The sequence below is a fragment of the Eretmochelys imbricata genome, chromosome 6, assembly GCF_965152235.1.
Source record: "Eretmochelys imbricata isolate rEreImb1 chromosome 6, rEreImb1.hap1, whole genome shotgun sequence".
NCBI lineage: Eukaryota > Metazoa > Chordata > Testudines > Cheloniidae > Eretmochelys > Eretmochelys imbricata.
Window position 1 is genome coordinate 71,316,366 of NC_135577.1, and position 13,755 is coordinate 71,330,120.

At 48.2% G+C, this 13,755-nt stretch overlaps 1 protein-coding gene across 4 annotated transcripts in view; it reads right to left on the minus strand.

Moving 5' to 3' along the window:
• ITPKA (inositol-trisphosphate 3-kinase A) overlaps nt 1–10,515 on the minus strand; it is a 75,929-nt gene extending 65,414 nt beyond the window's left edge. For all 4 annotated transcript variants that reach the window (XR_013346374.1, XR_013346372.1, XR_013346373.1 and 1 more), the window contains exon 1: nt 9,922–10,515. Coding sequence is in view for 1 of the 4 variants with exons in the window: in XM_077818856.1 (XP_077674982.1) it covers nt 9,922–10,422 (501 nt within the window). In the remaining 3 variants the exon portion in view is untranslated. The remainder of the gene's footprint in view (nt 1–9,921) is intronic.
• Nucleotides 10,516–13,755: the final 3,240 nt, after the last annotated feature.

The following is a 13,755-nucleotide window of genomic DNA, read 5'->3' on the forward strand; positions in this document are numbered from 1 at the left end:
GAAACTGCCCAATGGCAGATAAGGTTGTAAGTATTAGAACTGTTCTACTGTACAGGCGTTGGTGGAGGGGACTTGAATAAGCTACATGGAACGGACACCAAAAGAAGAGTCTGAGCAGTTTTTGCAGTGATCCAGGACATAGGGGGATGCACGCTCCATTACACATGGGAAGCAAACTCCAAAGGGACTGACTCTTAGCTAAGGGAGCTGAAGCCCTGGACATGGAAGACTGGATCCATGAAGGCACTCAGGTGCCTACGTCCCAGTTTTGGCTCCACTGTGAGCCATAATGCTCTCATCAAATCCTGCAGGCATCTAAACTCACTCTGCACTGAGATTTTCCTGGTAAAAGCTCCCACCTCTGGACATGCATACTGCTGCCTTCCCGAGGCATTCAGATGCCTATTTCCTGCCTAAGCCCAGGGCAATTCACAAACCAGGGAAAGGCAGCCATCTGGCTACCTGACTTGCTCAAGAAGCCTGATCCTGTAGACATGTGCAGAGGCAGCCTACCAGCTCACATCACATTCAAACACCATTCATAGTGGTGGCACCCGCCTTATACCTCTTAGCCCATTGGTTACAGCACTCATCTAGGATGTGGGAGACCCAGATTCAATTACCCCTCTCTGCTAAAGATTTGAATAGGGGGTCTTCACAGGAGGATGCACTAATCACTGAGCTATGGGATATTCTGATGTGGGGCTCCCTCTCTCCTGTTGAAGCTGTTCCATTGTGGTAAAATAATAGAGAGATTAGAACAGCGGGACTGAACCCAGGGTCTCTCACATCCCAGGCAGGTGCCCTAACCACTGGGCTAGAGAGTTGTTCTCTCTATGTGGCCCCATGGCTAGATCTGAATTACTGGATGATTAAATGACTTGCTCAAGGTCACAGAGCGAGCCAGCGACAGAACCAAGAATAGACCTAGGAGTTCCTGGCTCCCAATCCACTGCTCTAACCACTAGACAGCACTCCTTTTAGTTATAGGTATTGCATTGCACCACTTCTCATGAGTATTCTCCACCTCCACTGTTAACCAACCCCAATGAGATCTGCCCAGAGGCTTTTTTTTTTTTCTTTTTTTTTTTTTAGAACTGACCCCTCCTTAAACATTGATACATCTCCTGATGATGCAGACTTGTTGTTTTCCTCCCCATGCTCCAGATACACAGGTTTCAACGGCATATTGAAAGTACAAGGAAGAAAACACAAACACCCAATCTTTCCATGAACAGTTATGCAACAGTACTGCATCTGCTCCTCCCAGTTCATCCTGCATGGCCAGGCAGGAACTGTGTCCTTTTAAATATTTAAAATAAAAACCGTAACAGGAGACTGAATGGTTCAGGAGACTAATGATGGGGTAAACGGTCTATTAACTCCTAGGTCATAACTTCAAATCCACCCCAGCTCAGAAATAACTAAAGGCTAATGGAACTGAGGGGTATTTAGTAGACTATTAGAAATGAGTTACTGAGTCTTAGTTCAGTTCCTGTTAGACAAATGTCCTCAAATAAGAGGCCACAAATTAAGAATATAAAAACAGGCATACTGGGTCTCACCAATAGTCCATCTAGCCGAGTATTCTGTTTTCAGACAGTGGCCAACACCAGGTGCTTCAGAGGGAATGAACAGAACAGGCAATCATCAAGTGATCCATCCCTTGTTGTCCACTCCCAGGTTCTAGCAAACAGAGGTTAGGGACACCCAGAGCATGGGGTTGCATCCCTGACCATCTTGGCTAATAGCCATTGATGGAGCTGTCCTCCATGAACGTATCTAATTCTTGGAACCATTTAGCACCCATACTGTTGGCATGTCAGTACAGGGGGCACCATTTAACTGTGCTGTGGAAACGGAACTATCCTCAGGTTAAAAGGCCCAACTCTGGGTTGAGGCACATTGAAAGGGTGATGAGGGAAAGCTTGCACTGCTGCTGTTCACGTCACACTAAGGGCTTGTCTACACTGGCACTTTACAGTGCTGCAACTTTCTCACTCAGGGGTGTGAAAAAAACACACCCCTGAGTGCTGCAAGTTTCACTGCTGTAAAGTGGCAGTGTAGACAGTGCACCAGCTCTGGGAGCTCTTTCCCAGCTCCGCACCGCGACCACACAAGCCATGTTAAAGCACTGTCACGGCAGCGCTTTAACGTTGCAAGTGAAGACGTGCCCTTAGACTGTGGACAAAGAGATGACTTCAGAGTACAGGGATGTTACTGTCAATCTAGCATCTTTTAGAACAGCATGAAGTTCACACAAGGTAAAAAATAAATAAATAAAATAAACCCCTTAGGGTCCCTTCCCATCTCAGTTTAAAAATAAAAATTCTTCTCTACTGGATTAGTTTATGTAATCATCTCCTGAGCTGAAACTGTTCATACTTTTAGTCCTTAATTATGAAACATGTTTATCTATTTTAAGATATTTTATTAAGGATGAAAAAGGAAGAGAGAGAGAGAAAGGACCAGCCAAAACAAATAAACTATAGGTTAAATAGCCTACCATTCCCAAAAAATTCTGGGCTAGTATCACTGCAGGCAAGAATCTAATGTGTCTTTCTGGCTGTCAGCTGTTCTCATGGTTACAGTTACAGGAATCTGTGGTTTGTGTATTTGGCACATTTCTACCTAGTAAATCACATTCCTCTAACATGGTGCAGCAGCCGTTATAGCACGTCACTTACTTGCTGAGCAAAACACTTTAAAGGGACACTGTCCAATAGGAAGGTCCTAACCTGACCTATTTATTTTTCCTTATCTCTGTTTGAGAGCGGTTTTTAGAAATGCTTGTGACTCGTGACTGAGAGTGGCTTGACTGGTCTCTCAGTGGAAGTTACCACTGTACATATACTTCCCAACAGGGATGTCCTATCTCATGAAGCAAAGTAGGAATGGGAAACTGTAAGTCCCCAACTGAATGCATGGGAAAGCAGAGACTTTTATAGCTGTCATAGGATAAGATCCAGCATGTATTTTAATAGTTGGTTATTTTAAAACCTATTACTTAATTAACCAAAAAAATATAGCTGTCAAGTAGCTGTGCAGCTCCATGTATAACATTTTATGCAAATGTAATAAGTTGTACAGAGCTACAAAGTCTGGCTAACAGGGCAGCAGTAGAATAAGCTTCCCACAGACACTGCCCTGATCCTGACACAAAGGACCTTCCCCTAGGGATCACAAGGATAATTCTGTCTCCATGGTCCATGCTGCTCTTTGCAGTTTGTCAATTAATACAAAGTGAGATGGTCAGTTTCGGAGGTGGGAGTTGAAACTCAGACCCACCAAGTTCCACTCATGGTGGGGCCAGTAAACCTCCATCAGATGGGAACAACTTAATTCCTAACTGATGACCTACAGGCAAAAAAGGCTCTAAAGCTCATTAGAGTTGCCCTGAGGCACCCACTCCCTGGGTAAGTGCGGTTACACCTTCAAGGGTGAAGCTTGTTTTCTGGAAAGGAAAGTTCAATAAATCGAGTTCTGACCTTTCTGGTGTTTAAACAGGTACAGTCTTCCCTCTGCACACACAAGCAAGATCTCCTCCAGGCACTGCTTTTAATCTCCTTCAGACAAACCCTGTGGTATGTGCCCCACCCTGTTCTTAAAAGGGCAGCTCACATTAACCAAAATACCAACACTAAATACAACGAAAAAGAAATGTAATAATTTTATTAAGACGATGTTGAAGTAAAAAGAAAACGGTACTGAGTTTAAGCACAGAAGTTTCTGGTTATCAGGGAATAAGGTACAGATTATCAAGGGGTGTGAAATTCAGTTTAGGAATGGGTGGCGTAAGGAATACATAATCTGCAATCTCCCTGATTGGGGTAAAAGTTTAACGGGTCAAAGTACAGACATTGAGATATGGGGGTATGTTGTTCATATAATGGCTATGTTCAGGTGTGGAGTATAATGAGCGGATACGATGATGAGGATGGATTTACCCTCATTTGGTGGGATTTAATGTTCAGTGAGTTTATGGTTCCAGTTTATTTGGTTCCAGTTTATATGGTCCAATGGAAAAAGTCTCAGTCCCTTTCCCATAGTTGATGCACGATGTCGTACCAGCTCACACCTCCTGGTACTGTCGGTGACCGGTGATGTGTTCGATGTAGATGTCCCTGGACCATCAGATGGTGTCCGAGACCATTAGGCGCCGCATGAGCCGTGCGTAGCGTCAACCGATCCCACAGGTCCTGCAGCACACGCTCGTTGCGGAGGGGGGGGGTCCCAAGCACCCAGGGCTCCAACGATCAGGGCATCCATCTGCACCTCGTAGCCCTTTGCTCTCAGGGTGTCGGCCAGGGGGGCGTATTTTTCCAGCTTACGAGCTCAGGCTTCGCGGAAGGCCAGGGTCCTGTTCTCAAAGGAGACCGTGACATCGACGAGGATGATCTTTTTCTGGGCCTCATCGATGACTACCATGTCAGGTTGCAACTGGCTGTCAGTACCGGGGATGGCGCAGTTCACGGCAACCTCCCCCAGGCGCGGTGCAATGGCTTTCACCAGGCGGTTCTGGATGGCGTTGTGGCACAGCTGCCAGGCTCTGGAGTGGGGCTTGCAGCTGCACAGGACGTGGGGCAGAGTCTTGTTGGAGTAGCCGCATTTCCTGCAATGCTTGTCTCGGTTCCCATGGCGGACAGCTCCGTTGAGTGGGACGCAGTTGAGCCGGGCACGGTGGATGAACCGCCAGTTGGCAAAACGGGTGAAGCTGCCCCCGGTGAGGAAGTGGTTGCTGGCGTCCCACTTGCTGGTCAGTTCGAAGGCTTTACCCTGGTCCGGTTTACACTTCAGGGTTTCCACGTACAGTGAGTGGATGGCTGCCTTCAGGGTCCTCTCCAGCATGCCCCTGGCACTCGGGTGATGATGGTGTTGTCGTCGGACCTGATCTGCAGCACCAGGACTCCCAGCTCCTGGCGCTCCTCGCCCCACTCCCAGCAGCGGCCGATGTGCTTCCCCAGGCGACGCGTGGCATTGCGAGCGCGGGACCACAGTGAAGCGATTTCATGCCCGTCCAGTCCGAATTCGCCATCCAGGGAACCGCTCAGGAAGGTGGCGGTGTCTTGGTTGAAGGGGGCTCTGCTGATCTGCTTCTTTGTTGAGTTATGGAGGGCGTTTGCTGCGATGTTCCTTACCATGGAGTAGGCACACGTCAGCAGGCGGAAGGCGTGGATGATCACTGCGATGTCACACAGGTCGCCCATGCAGGGGACATTGGCACCGCCATGCCTGTGGGCGATGTAGACCAGCTGGTTGCTGGCTCTCTGGGAAAGGAACAGCCACTTCTTCACCAGCTGCCAGATGATCTTGTCTGCCTTGTTGAGGGGTACCTTCGCCACGGCGGATCCCCTTAGGACAAACGAGAAGCAGGGGATCAGGAAGGTGTTCAGGGCGTTTATCTTCTGCCATGATGCTAGCAGAGAGGCATCGATCTTGGCGGTACCCTGCAAGATCTCCTGGATGGTGTCCTTGGGTGTCTGCCGGACACGGAAACCCGTTGGCGTGCCAAGTGCTGGTACGCCTGCCCCTCTGCCAGGGGGATGATGGGCTCGCCCTGGATCTGGAACCCTGTCATCTGCACTGAATCCCTTTTGATGCCATCGATGTGGAGAGTTGCGCACTTCTTTGCACTGAAGCAGAGCCCCATCCAATCGGCGGCTTGACTGGTGGCATCTAGCATACATTGGAGGTTCTCTGGGTCGTCCGCAGTCAGGACCAGGTCATCCGCGTAAGCCAGGACGCTCACCCTCTCACCGTGGAGGTTGAAGCCATCTGTGCCATTGGAGATCGCTCGCAGCAATGGCTCCATGGTGAGGTTAAAGACAATGGGGCTGAGGGGACAGCCCTGCTTAACTCCGCTCCGGATCGGGATCTCGGCGGTCTCCCCTTCGACCGAGCGAATGGTGGTGCTGCATCCCTCGTACACCTCTCGGATCACATGAAGGAAGTTCTCTGGCATCTCAAACTCCTGGAGCATGGCAAAGATGTGGTGGTGGGGCATGGACCCAAAGGCATTAGCCAGGTCGAGCCACGCTACCACATATTAACATCCAAACTCACCTCTAACTATAAGGCTTGGCAAAATAAAGTCATTTCACCTGTTATCTTGAGGTCCTCCCACTAACTTGCATGTTTCACCCCATGAATCACAAGCCAGCCTTGAACCCACAACCTTGAGATACACAACACAGAACTCTACCAATTCTGCTGTGTGGAGTAGGGGGAATCATTAGTTTTCTCTATAAAGAATAGGCCATAAAAGCACACATCACACACTTATCACACATTTTCTATTTACTTACTGGTTCACAACTATTTGTGCACTAGCATTGGAGTGTTGGCTATCAGGATTCCTGGCCCTGGGAGCAGAGTGTGGTCTAGTGATTAAAGAGACTATAGGAAGTATTATATGACCCAAACAGGGTCATTCTGCCAGGATCAACAAGCATGCACTTTAACCATTTGAACTAAAAGGACAATAATGCACATTAAATGCATGCAGGCAGTAGCAGACTCAAACCGTTAGATGTGGTCCAACCACACTGGTTACATCTCCACTGCAGCTGTGAGATGCAATTCCCAGCTCAGGAAGATGCGCTAGTTCTGCTCCAACTAGTGTACTAAAAATAGCATGTAGTTGACAGCATGGGTTAGCTGCCCAAATATGTACCTAGTATTTCCGACTGGATTGTACTCTGGCTAATAGCCTGAGCCGCCACCTGTGCCACAATGCTACTTTTAGCAAACTAGCATGTGTACATCTTCCCAAGCTGGGAATTACACCTCTCAGCTGCAGTGCAGAAATAGCCACTGTTTTAGGATTGGCTAGACAGACACACAATTTGGCCCAATTCACCTGAAATTGAAAGGCACTGTGGAAAAGCTAATAAGCCTTGGGTCTGTCAAAATAGAGTCCAGGATTTTATTTGTAGCTTTGCCTAAAAAGAGCTTGTCTAGGCTCACACTTATCTGTAAAATGGGTTGTCTCCCCTAATTTAGGGGTAATGAGGTATTGGTTAATGAGGGGTGCAAAGTAGCATTAAACCCAATCATAAGAGGAGCTTGGATTAGAATGCATGGGCTCTTGGATTAGTAGCTCAGTACACCTTTCCCTAAGCTACAGGATCTTGCATGTGGGTAGGGTATCTCTCATCAAAAATGTGTGACTTTTTACCTGTTCTGTGGGAATGCATGACACTTGGCAGGTCTGCAAAAACATTTTAAAGAAACAGAACTTATCCAAATACTTGGAAAGTCCCTGATTTCCCATGCACTCGAATGGATGCTGTCTCTCTCCATCCTATAATAGCTCAAAACATTTAAGACGGCTGCTTTCTATTTGTTTAAAGACAGGTTTCAGAGTAGCAGCCGTGTTAGTCTGTATTCGCAAAAAGAAAAGGAGTACTTGTGGCACTTAGAGACTAACAAATTTATTTGAGCATAAGCTTTCAAGAGCTATACAGCTCACTTTATCGGATTCATTCAGGGAAAACTCACGAAAGCTTATGCTCAAATAAATTTGTTAGTCTCTAAGGTGCCACAAGTACTTCTTTTCTATTTGTTTAAACACTTTTTTCCCCATTAGTTAGTATTCTTTAATTATTTACTTTTATTTGTAATTAGACGTAGTGCTTTCTCTGAACCCTGTACAGATTTAAATAGTGCTAACAAACTTAATAGGATTTTAAATGGGTAACACAGCTTATATCCAAAACATACACTTGTGTACCATGTTTTTAAAATGTAACATGCAGGGTAGTAAGCTGTTCTGACTAATGATTTAGGGCCTGATACTGCATACAGGTACCTTGAAGTCAATGAGAGGTTTACCACTGACCTCAGTGGTGCTCAATGGACCTGGACCAAATTGCATCCAACAGGACACCTGGCTTGGAAGATAGTTTTGCTTCAGACTATTCTCAGGAGACAAGTTAGCCTGGGGCCAGCATGGATGGCACCAGGTTCTTTGTATTGATAAAGTGCTATCAGTGAATCTCTGCTCTCTATTAACCACACATCCAGCCCACAGCTCTCAATGCTGGGTATTCAGAGCTAACAGTGTTCCATCATCATACCCACTCACCGCCTGCAACAGCAGACAGGAATGAGCTAGATGATCTAATATTCCACCCCCCCGTCTTTAATTTCTATTATTCTGTAACTCAAAGTCAAATGTCATGGGCCACAGATATTTATAAAAATAACATTAAAGTAATGTTGTCATAATAATAGTTTGCCCTTCTGCGGGGGATTCCATCTGAGGATCATAACTTTATTAATATTAATTAATTAAGCCTTGCAAAACCCTTACACAGGATATTATCTTACATAATTGGGAAACCGAGGCACAGAAAAGTCAATTAAGGTGACAAAGCACGTCTATGGGAATAGAACCAAGGTTGTGTAATTCCCTGGCCTGTACTTTAGCCACTCAACCATACTCTCTCTAATTTAATAATCCTAAAACTCTCAGGAGAACAACCCAGCTGGAAGAATTACCTACAACACTATATCACTTATTTTTTATCTTGTTTCAAAATATACACTGTTTTTCCTGATTCAATTCACTGTGAGTGACTCTGTAGTCATAAACTACCCTATAATAATAAAACATTGGTTGGTCTCAAGAATGGTAGATGAGGCAATTTGCTAAGGAAACATTTCAGTTTCAAGGCACCCAGAGAGTTGTTATAAACACCAAGTAAAATATGTATTACCACTATGAAAAACAACTCAACTGCATGTCTTCAAAACTGCCCTTTATATATAAGAGCAGCTGCCAAATTACATAAGGGATTTACTGGGAAAAATGTATTACTGCCAAAATGGACAAAAGTATGCATGCTAATAATTCCAAGCTCCTCCCAATTTTCTGTCAAGATCACACCACAACCAGAGACTGAGGGAGTAGGAGAGGCAGAAACACCTGCTGGTAAATGCCTGGAAAAAATGTTATTTTTAAAATCCAACAAGAGAGAGTGAAAAATGCCTGTGATCAAAAAATGCCAAAACAATTTGAAAAAAATCTTAATAGGTTGGTGGCAATTTCATAACAAGAAGAGAAACAGTGGCAGCACTTGGCTGGGTTTCAAGAGCCTCAGTTCCCCAGCAATGTAACGCAGAGAATCATGTAGCATTATCACTGATCAGCATGCTGGATTTTTCACAGAGTTTATGTGATTGAGTAAGGGGAAATAGCAGCTTCCTTTTAGTTAGGTCACTGAAGCCTTGCTTAAAACACCAGTCTGATGAGTGCTCAATGACTCCCATACACATTCCGAGACCACGGGACTGGAAGCATAAGTTGAATTGTGTATTTCTCCACGTCCACAGGCATGATATGTTGCTGTTTGCAGTACAGCAATACAGGAACAGGAGTAACTGAGGGGAAGTAACTTGAGCTCACATGAGCTGACCAGTGACTGGATGTTGTTGGAGGACTGTGTTATCAAGTTGGTGTTTACCACGGAGTACAGTGGAGCTGAGAGCCTGATATCGCAGGCACTTATGCAACAAAGAGCCCTTTGGCTTAGATTAGGGCAGCCCTGTTTTCATTTTAACAGCCTTCATTTTAAATTAACGTAGTGCTGGTGAAACGTGCCAGATGGACAGCCCGGTGGAGACCCAGCCCCAGAAGTACAGCTGGGGCAGTGGAGGCCTCCCCTTTCTATTAGCCCACAACAAGGTTGCCCATCCCCAGGGTACCCATCCCCTGCTGCTATATCCCCAGCCCAGGCACATAGCACTTGTTCTCCAGCACCGCCAGGAGGCGCCGCTTCTAGATCAGCGGCGCGGCTCGCTGGCGGCATCTGGACCCGCGGGCACGTGGGAAGCAGCGGGCTGTCCAGGGTGGGTCACTCGGCTCCGCGCAGCGTTCTGCGCAAGGGCAGCCCTTAGTCTACCGCGGGGGGCGCCTACCTGGTTGCTGTCCTCCCCGTGCTCCAGTTGCACGATGCCCTGGCTCCTACCCTCCGTGTCGCTCAGCAGGTCGTCCTCGGAGTCCTCGAGGACGGACGAGGAGCCCGTGGAGGACAGCGAGGAGTTGGAGAGCCGGCGGGACTGCAGCAGGTGCAGTGAGCTGCCCGTTCCCAGCCAGCAGCTCTCCGGGTCCGCCGGGGGCCCTTTGGGGCTGCCCTGCGCCTCCTCGCTCTCCTCGGGGGTGACGGTCAGCTGCGGGATGACCGGCGGCAGCAGCCCGTTGCGGGGGCTGCAGCTCCTCTTGGCCAGGTCCGGCAGCTCCCGTGCGGCAGCGGCCGCGGCGCAGTGAGCCTCGAAGAACAAGCGTAGCTCCCCGACGCTCAGCCGCTTGCCCCTGCCCAGCTCCGGGCTGCTCTGCCGGCCCCAGCTAGAGTCCATGGTGGGGCCGGTGCGGGGCGCCTCCTGGGCACCGCTGCGGAGCCGGGGGCTGTGCGTGTGCATGGGGGGAGCGCGGCGCTGCCGGGAGCCCGGCCGCCGCTGCACCCGGGCAAACTTCCTGCTGGCTGCGTCTGCCGCGCGGAGCCGGGGGCCGAGGAGCGCCCAGAGTCATGTCCCAGCCCGCCCGCCCTCGCCCGCAGGGAGGCTCCAAGCCGGAGCCGCCTATCGTGCCTCAGCCGGGGCCGCAGCCAGGTCCATCTGGGCTGGCTCAGCCCGCCCGCCGCAGCAGCAGCTGCTGCTGAGGGAAGCGTAGCCGCCGGAGGGAGGAGTCAGGCCCACGCCCGCTCCTGGCTGCGGCTTGGCCCCTTCATCTCTTTTGCTTTCAGTTTCCACGGCGCCACCCAGAGACGCCTCTGGAGAAAGCCTCGGGGGAGCCAGGCCCAGACCCAGACCCAGGCCCGGCCGTGGCCTCGCGCAAGCGGGGTGGCAGCCCGGGGCAGTGCTGCCTCCGGGGCCCCAGGGCCACCGCTCGGCTTCCTCGCGGGCGCTGTTCACGTGGCCGCGCTGAGTGGCGCGTAGGGCTCCAGCCTCCATCTTCCGCGCTCCCCTGCCCCGCTGAGAAGTTCCCCAGCCCAGCCTGTGCTGTGCCCCAGGTGACGGGTCTCCATGGACGGCAGCCACATGCACAGCCCCCTTTCTAGCCCTGGGTGGTTATCGCTCACCAGTGTGCCCCTCCTCTCACCGGCCCACAGCCTGGGGGCAAAACAACCAACAGAAACACCCTCCCATCTTCAAGAAACAGGGTTGCCTTCCCCTTGTTCCCTACTCCCACTCCCTGCCTCAGGCCAAATCCTGCTTTCACGGGCCAAGGGGAGTTCAGGCTCCTTTCCCCCTTAGGAAATCCGTGACCGCATGGACAATGACAGGGTTGGTAGACCTGCCCCCCACAATCTTCCAGACACATATTTCAGTAGTTCAGTACATGCCCCTGGGCCCAATGCTGTACATTCGATAAGCTACCCCAATCCTGGAGCCCAATTCTGAACTTCCACAGACATCAATGGGAGTCAAGGGCTCTCAGCACCTTGCAGGAGCTGGTCCTGCTTTAATATTTAAACTGGTCTCTGCTAGGCAAATACTTGCTGACTGAGTTGCACAATGTTAATGGCCCTGTTACTCAGGCTGGCTGAATGTGCATCTGGTGTCCTGAGTGGGTGTTGCATTTTAGGGTTGAGCTGGATACTTTAGATTCTCACATATTTCGCTAGTCAAGCATTCAGTAGTAGTTTCCTCATGCTGTTTTCTGATGCACTAGCATATTTCGTATGTTGTGAAAGTTGCATAATATGTGGTTTGGTTTCATATGCACCTGAGCTTAGTTTGTATCACTATTTCACCTGCCAACCTGTACTTAGTTCAGTTTTTCTAATCCACATCCTATCAAGATACAATTCCATTCAGTAAAGGAGGGTACCCTGTTACATCAGAATCCTTCCTACCTCATTTACTTTGCCAGTTATCTCCCACTCTCTTTTACTTACAATACATGAGATGACAATTTATGTCTTACATTGTAAGGCCTTTGGAGCAAGGAAGGCCTTACAGTAAGGTTATATCTCTGTAGAGTTGAGTAGTACAATGAATAATTTGGAGATCAAATGGTGACATCTTTAATCTGTTTTTGCTTTTTACTATTATTATTATTACTTATTATTATTATGACTTTAATAGGTTTCAGAGTAACAGCTGTGTTAGTCTGTATTTGCAAAAAGAAAAGAAGTACTTGTGGCACCTTAGAGACTAACCAATTTATTTGAGCATGAGCTTTCGTGAGCTGACTTTAATAACCATTGAAGTCAGCTTGAGGTTTTTCTCAGTAAGGACTTCAGAATTTGTTCTTTTTATTTCTCATGCACATGCAGAGAGAGAGAAATGTGACCAAGGAAGAGAGGCAAGGAGGCCTACTGGTGCCCATAAAATACCTCTCCCTAATCATCCAGAGGAGTGAAAAAAAGCACTCCTCTGCTCTTCAACTGAGTGCACTATAACCAAATTGTTCCTTTTTCTGCCAACCTGGGGAACAGCAGCCCACATGTATTACTATTACTAACGTATTACTATTGATTCCACGTCTGGTTGATTTATCTGTTTTAGAAGTTAGGGATTTTACTATATAAAAATGGCAACAGATCTGACAGAGAACCTCTAAGGCAGTGGTGGGCAGCCCGTGGGTCGCATGCAGCCCGTCAAGGTAATCCACTGGCGGGCCGCGAGACAGTTTGTTTACATTGACCGATTGCAAGCATGGCTGCCCGCAGCTCTCAGTGGCTGCAGTTCGCCGTTCCCGGCCAATGGGAGCTGCGGGAAGCAACACAGGCCGCAAGGACGTGTTGGCCGTTACTTCCCACAGTTCCCATTGGCCGGGAATGGTGGCCACTGGGAGCTGCAGGCGGCCATGCCTGCGGACAGTCAATGTAAACAAACTCTCTCATGGCCCGTCAGCAGATTACCCTGATGGCCTGCAGGTTACCCACCACTTCTCTAAGGTGTGTCACAGGGGATGATAGCTGCTGGCAGGCTACACCTTGGTGATAAAGTGTGCAAGAAAATAGACTGATTCAGCTGACTGTCACAGAAACAAGCACAGGCCAAAATCAAGGAGTTTGTGAGCCGACATTCCCTTATGATGGAAATATAGATAGATGCACAACATTTTTAATTAATTTTTAAATGATGTTTTAGTACTCAGGAAGGTACCATATTGATATGCTTGCAGGCTCAGACTGATCCATAAGCCGAGTTGTACACGCTTAAATGATGGTATGATTTTATACTGATTTAGTTAAACTGGTGTGGTTCTGTGTGGATGCTCTTGTGTTAGCTTAAGCCTAGTTTATATCAGTCTGGCATGCATCAGAAAATTTACAGGTCCAGCTAAACCAATGTAACCAGTTCTAAACTGATGTAAGAGAGACCACGCACAGAAGTTGCATCCTTTTAACTAACCTGATTTAAGTTAAATCAGTGTGTAACTTGTGGTAATTCAGTGTTCTTCAGATCAGCCAGTCAATGCGCCACAATCAGCCCTGCCTTCAGGGATCATCTTTGAGTGTGAGATGGTAATTCAGTTTCCAGGCCCGTGCAGCCCTTGACCTCTGCTGAAACTGTCAACAAGGCTGCTAGCTGTGATTATGTGTTCTGTGATGTGAACACCTGGCTGCCAGAAATTGTACTCAGACCACCAACTCATTTTACATAGGGTACCAAGCAGCCATCAGAGGGCACCCAGTTGGAGGAGCTATTGATCTGTGTTAGATTTGAACAAACATTATTTTTACAAAATCTTTAGATCTAGGTTGAAGAGATAGAAGACTAGCAGAAGATACAAGAGATTCT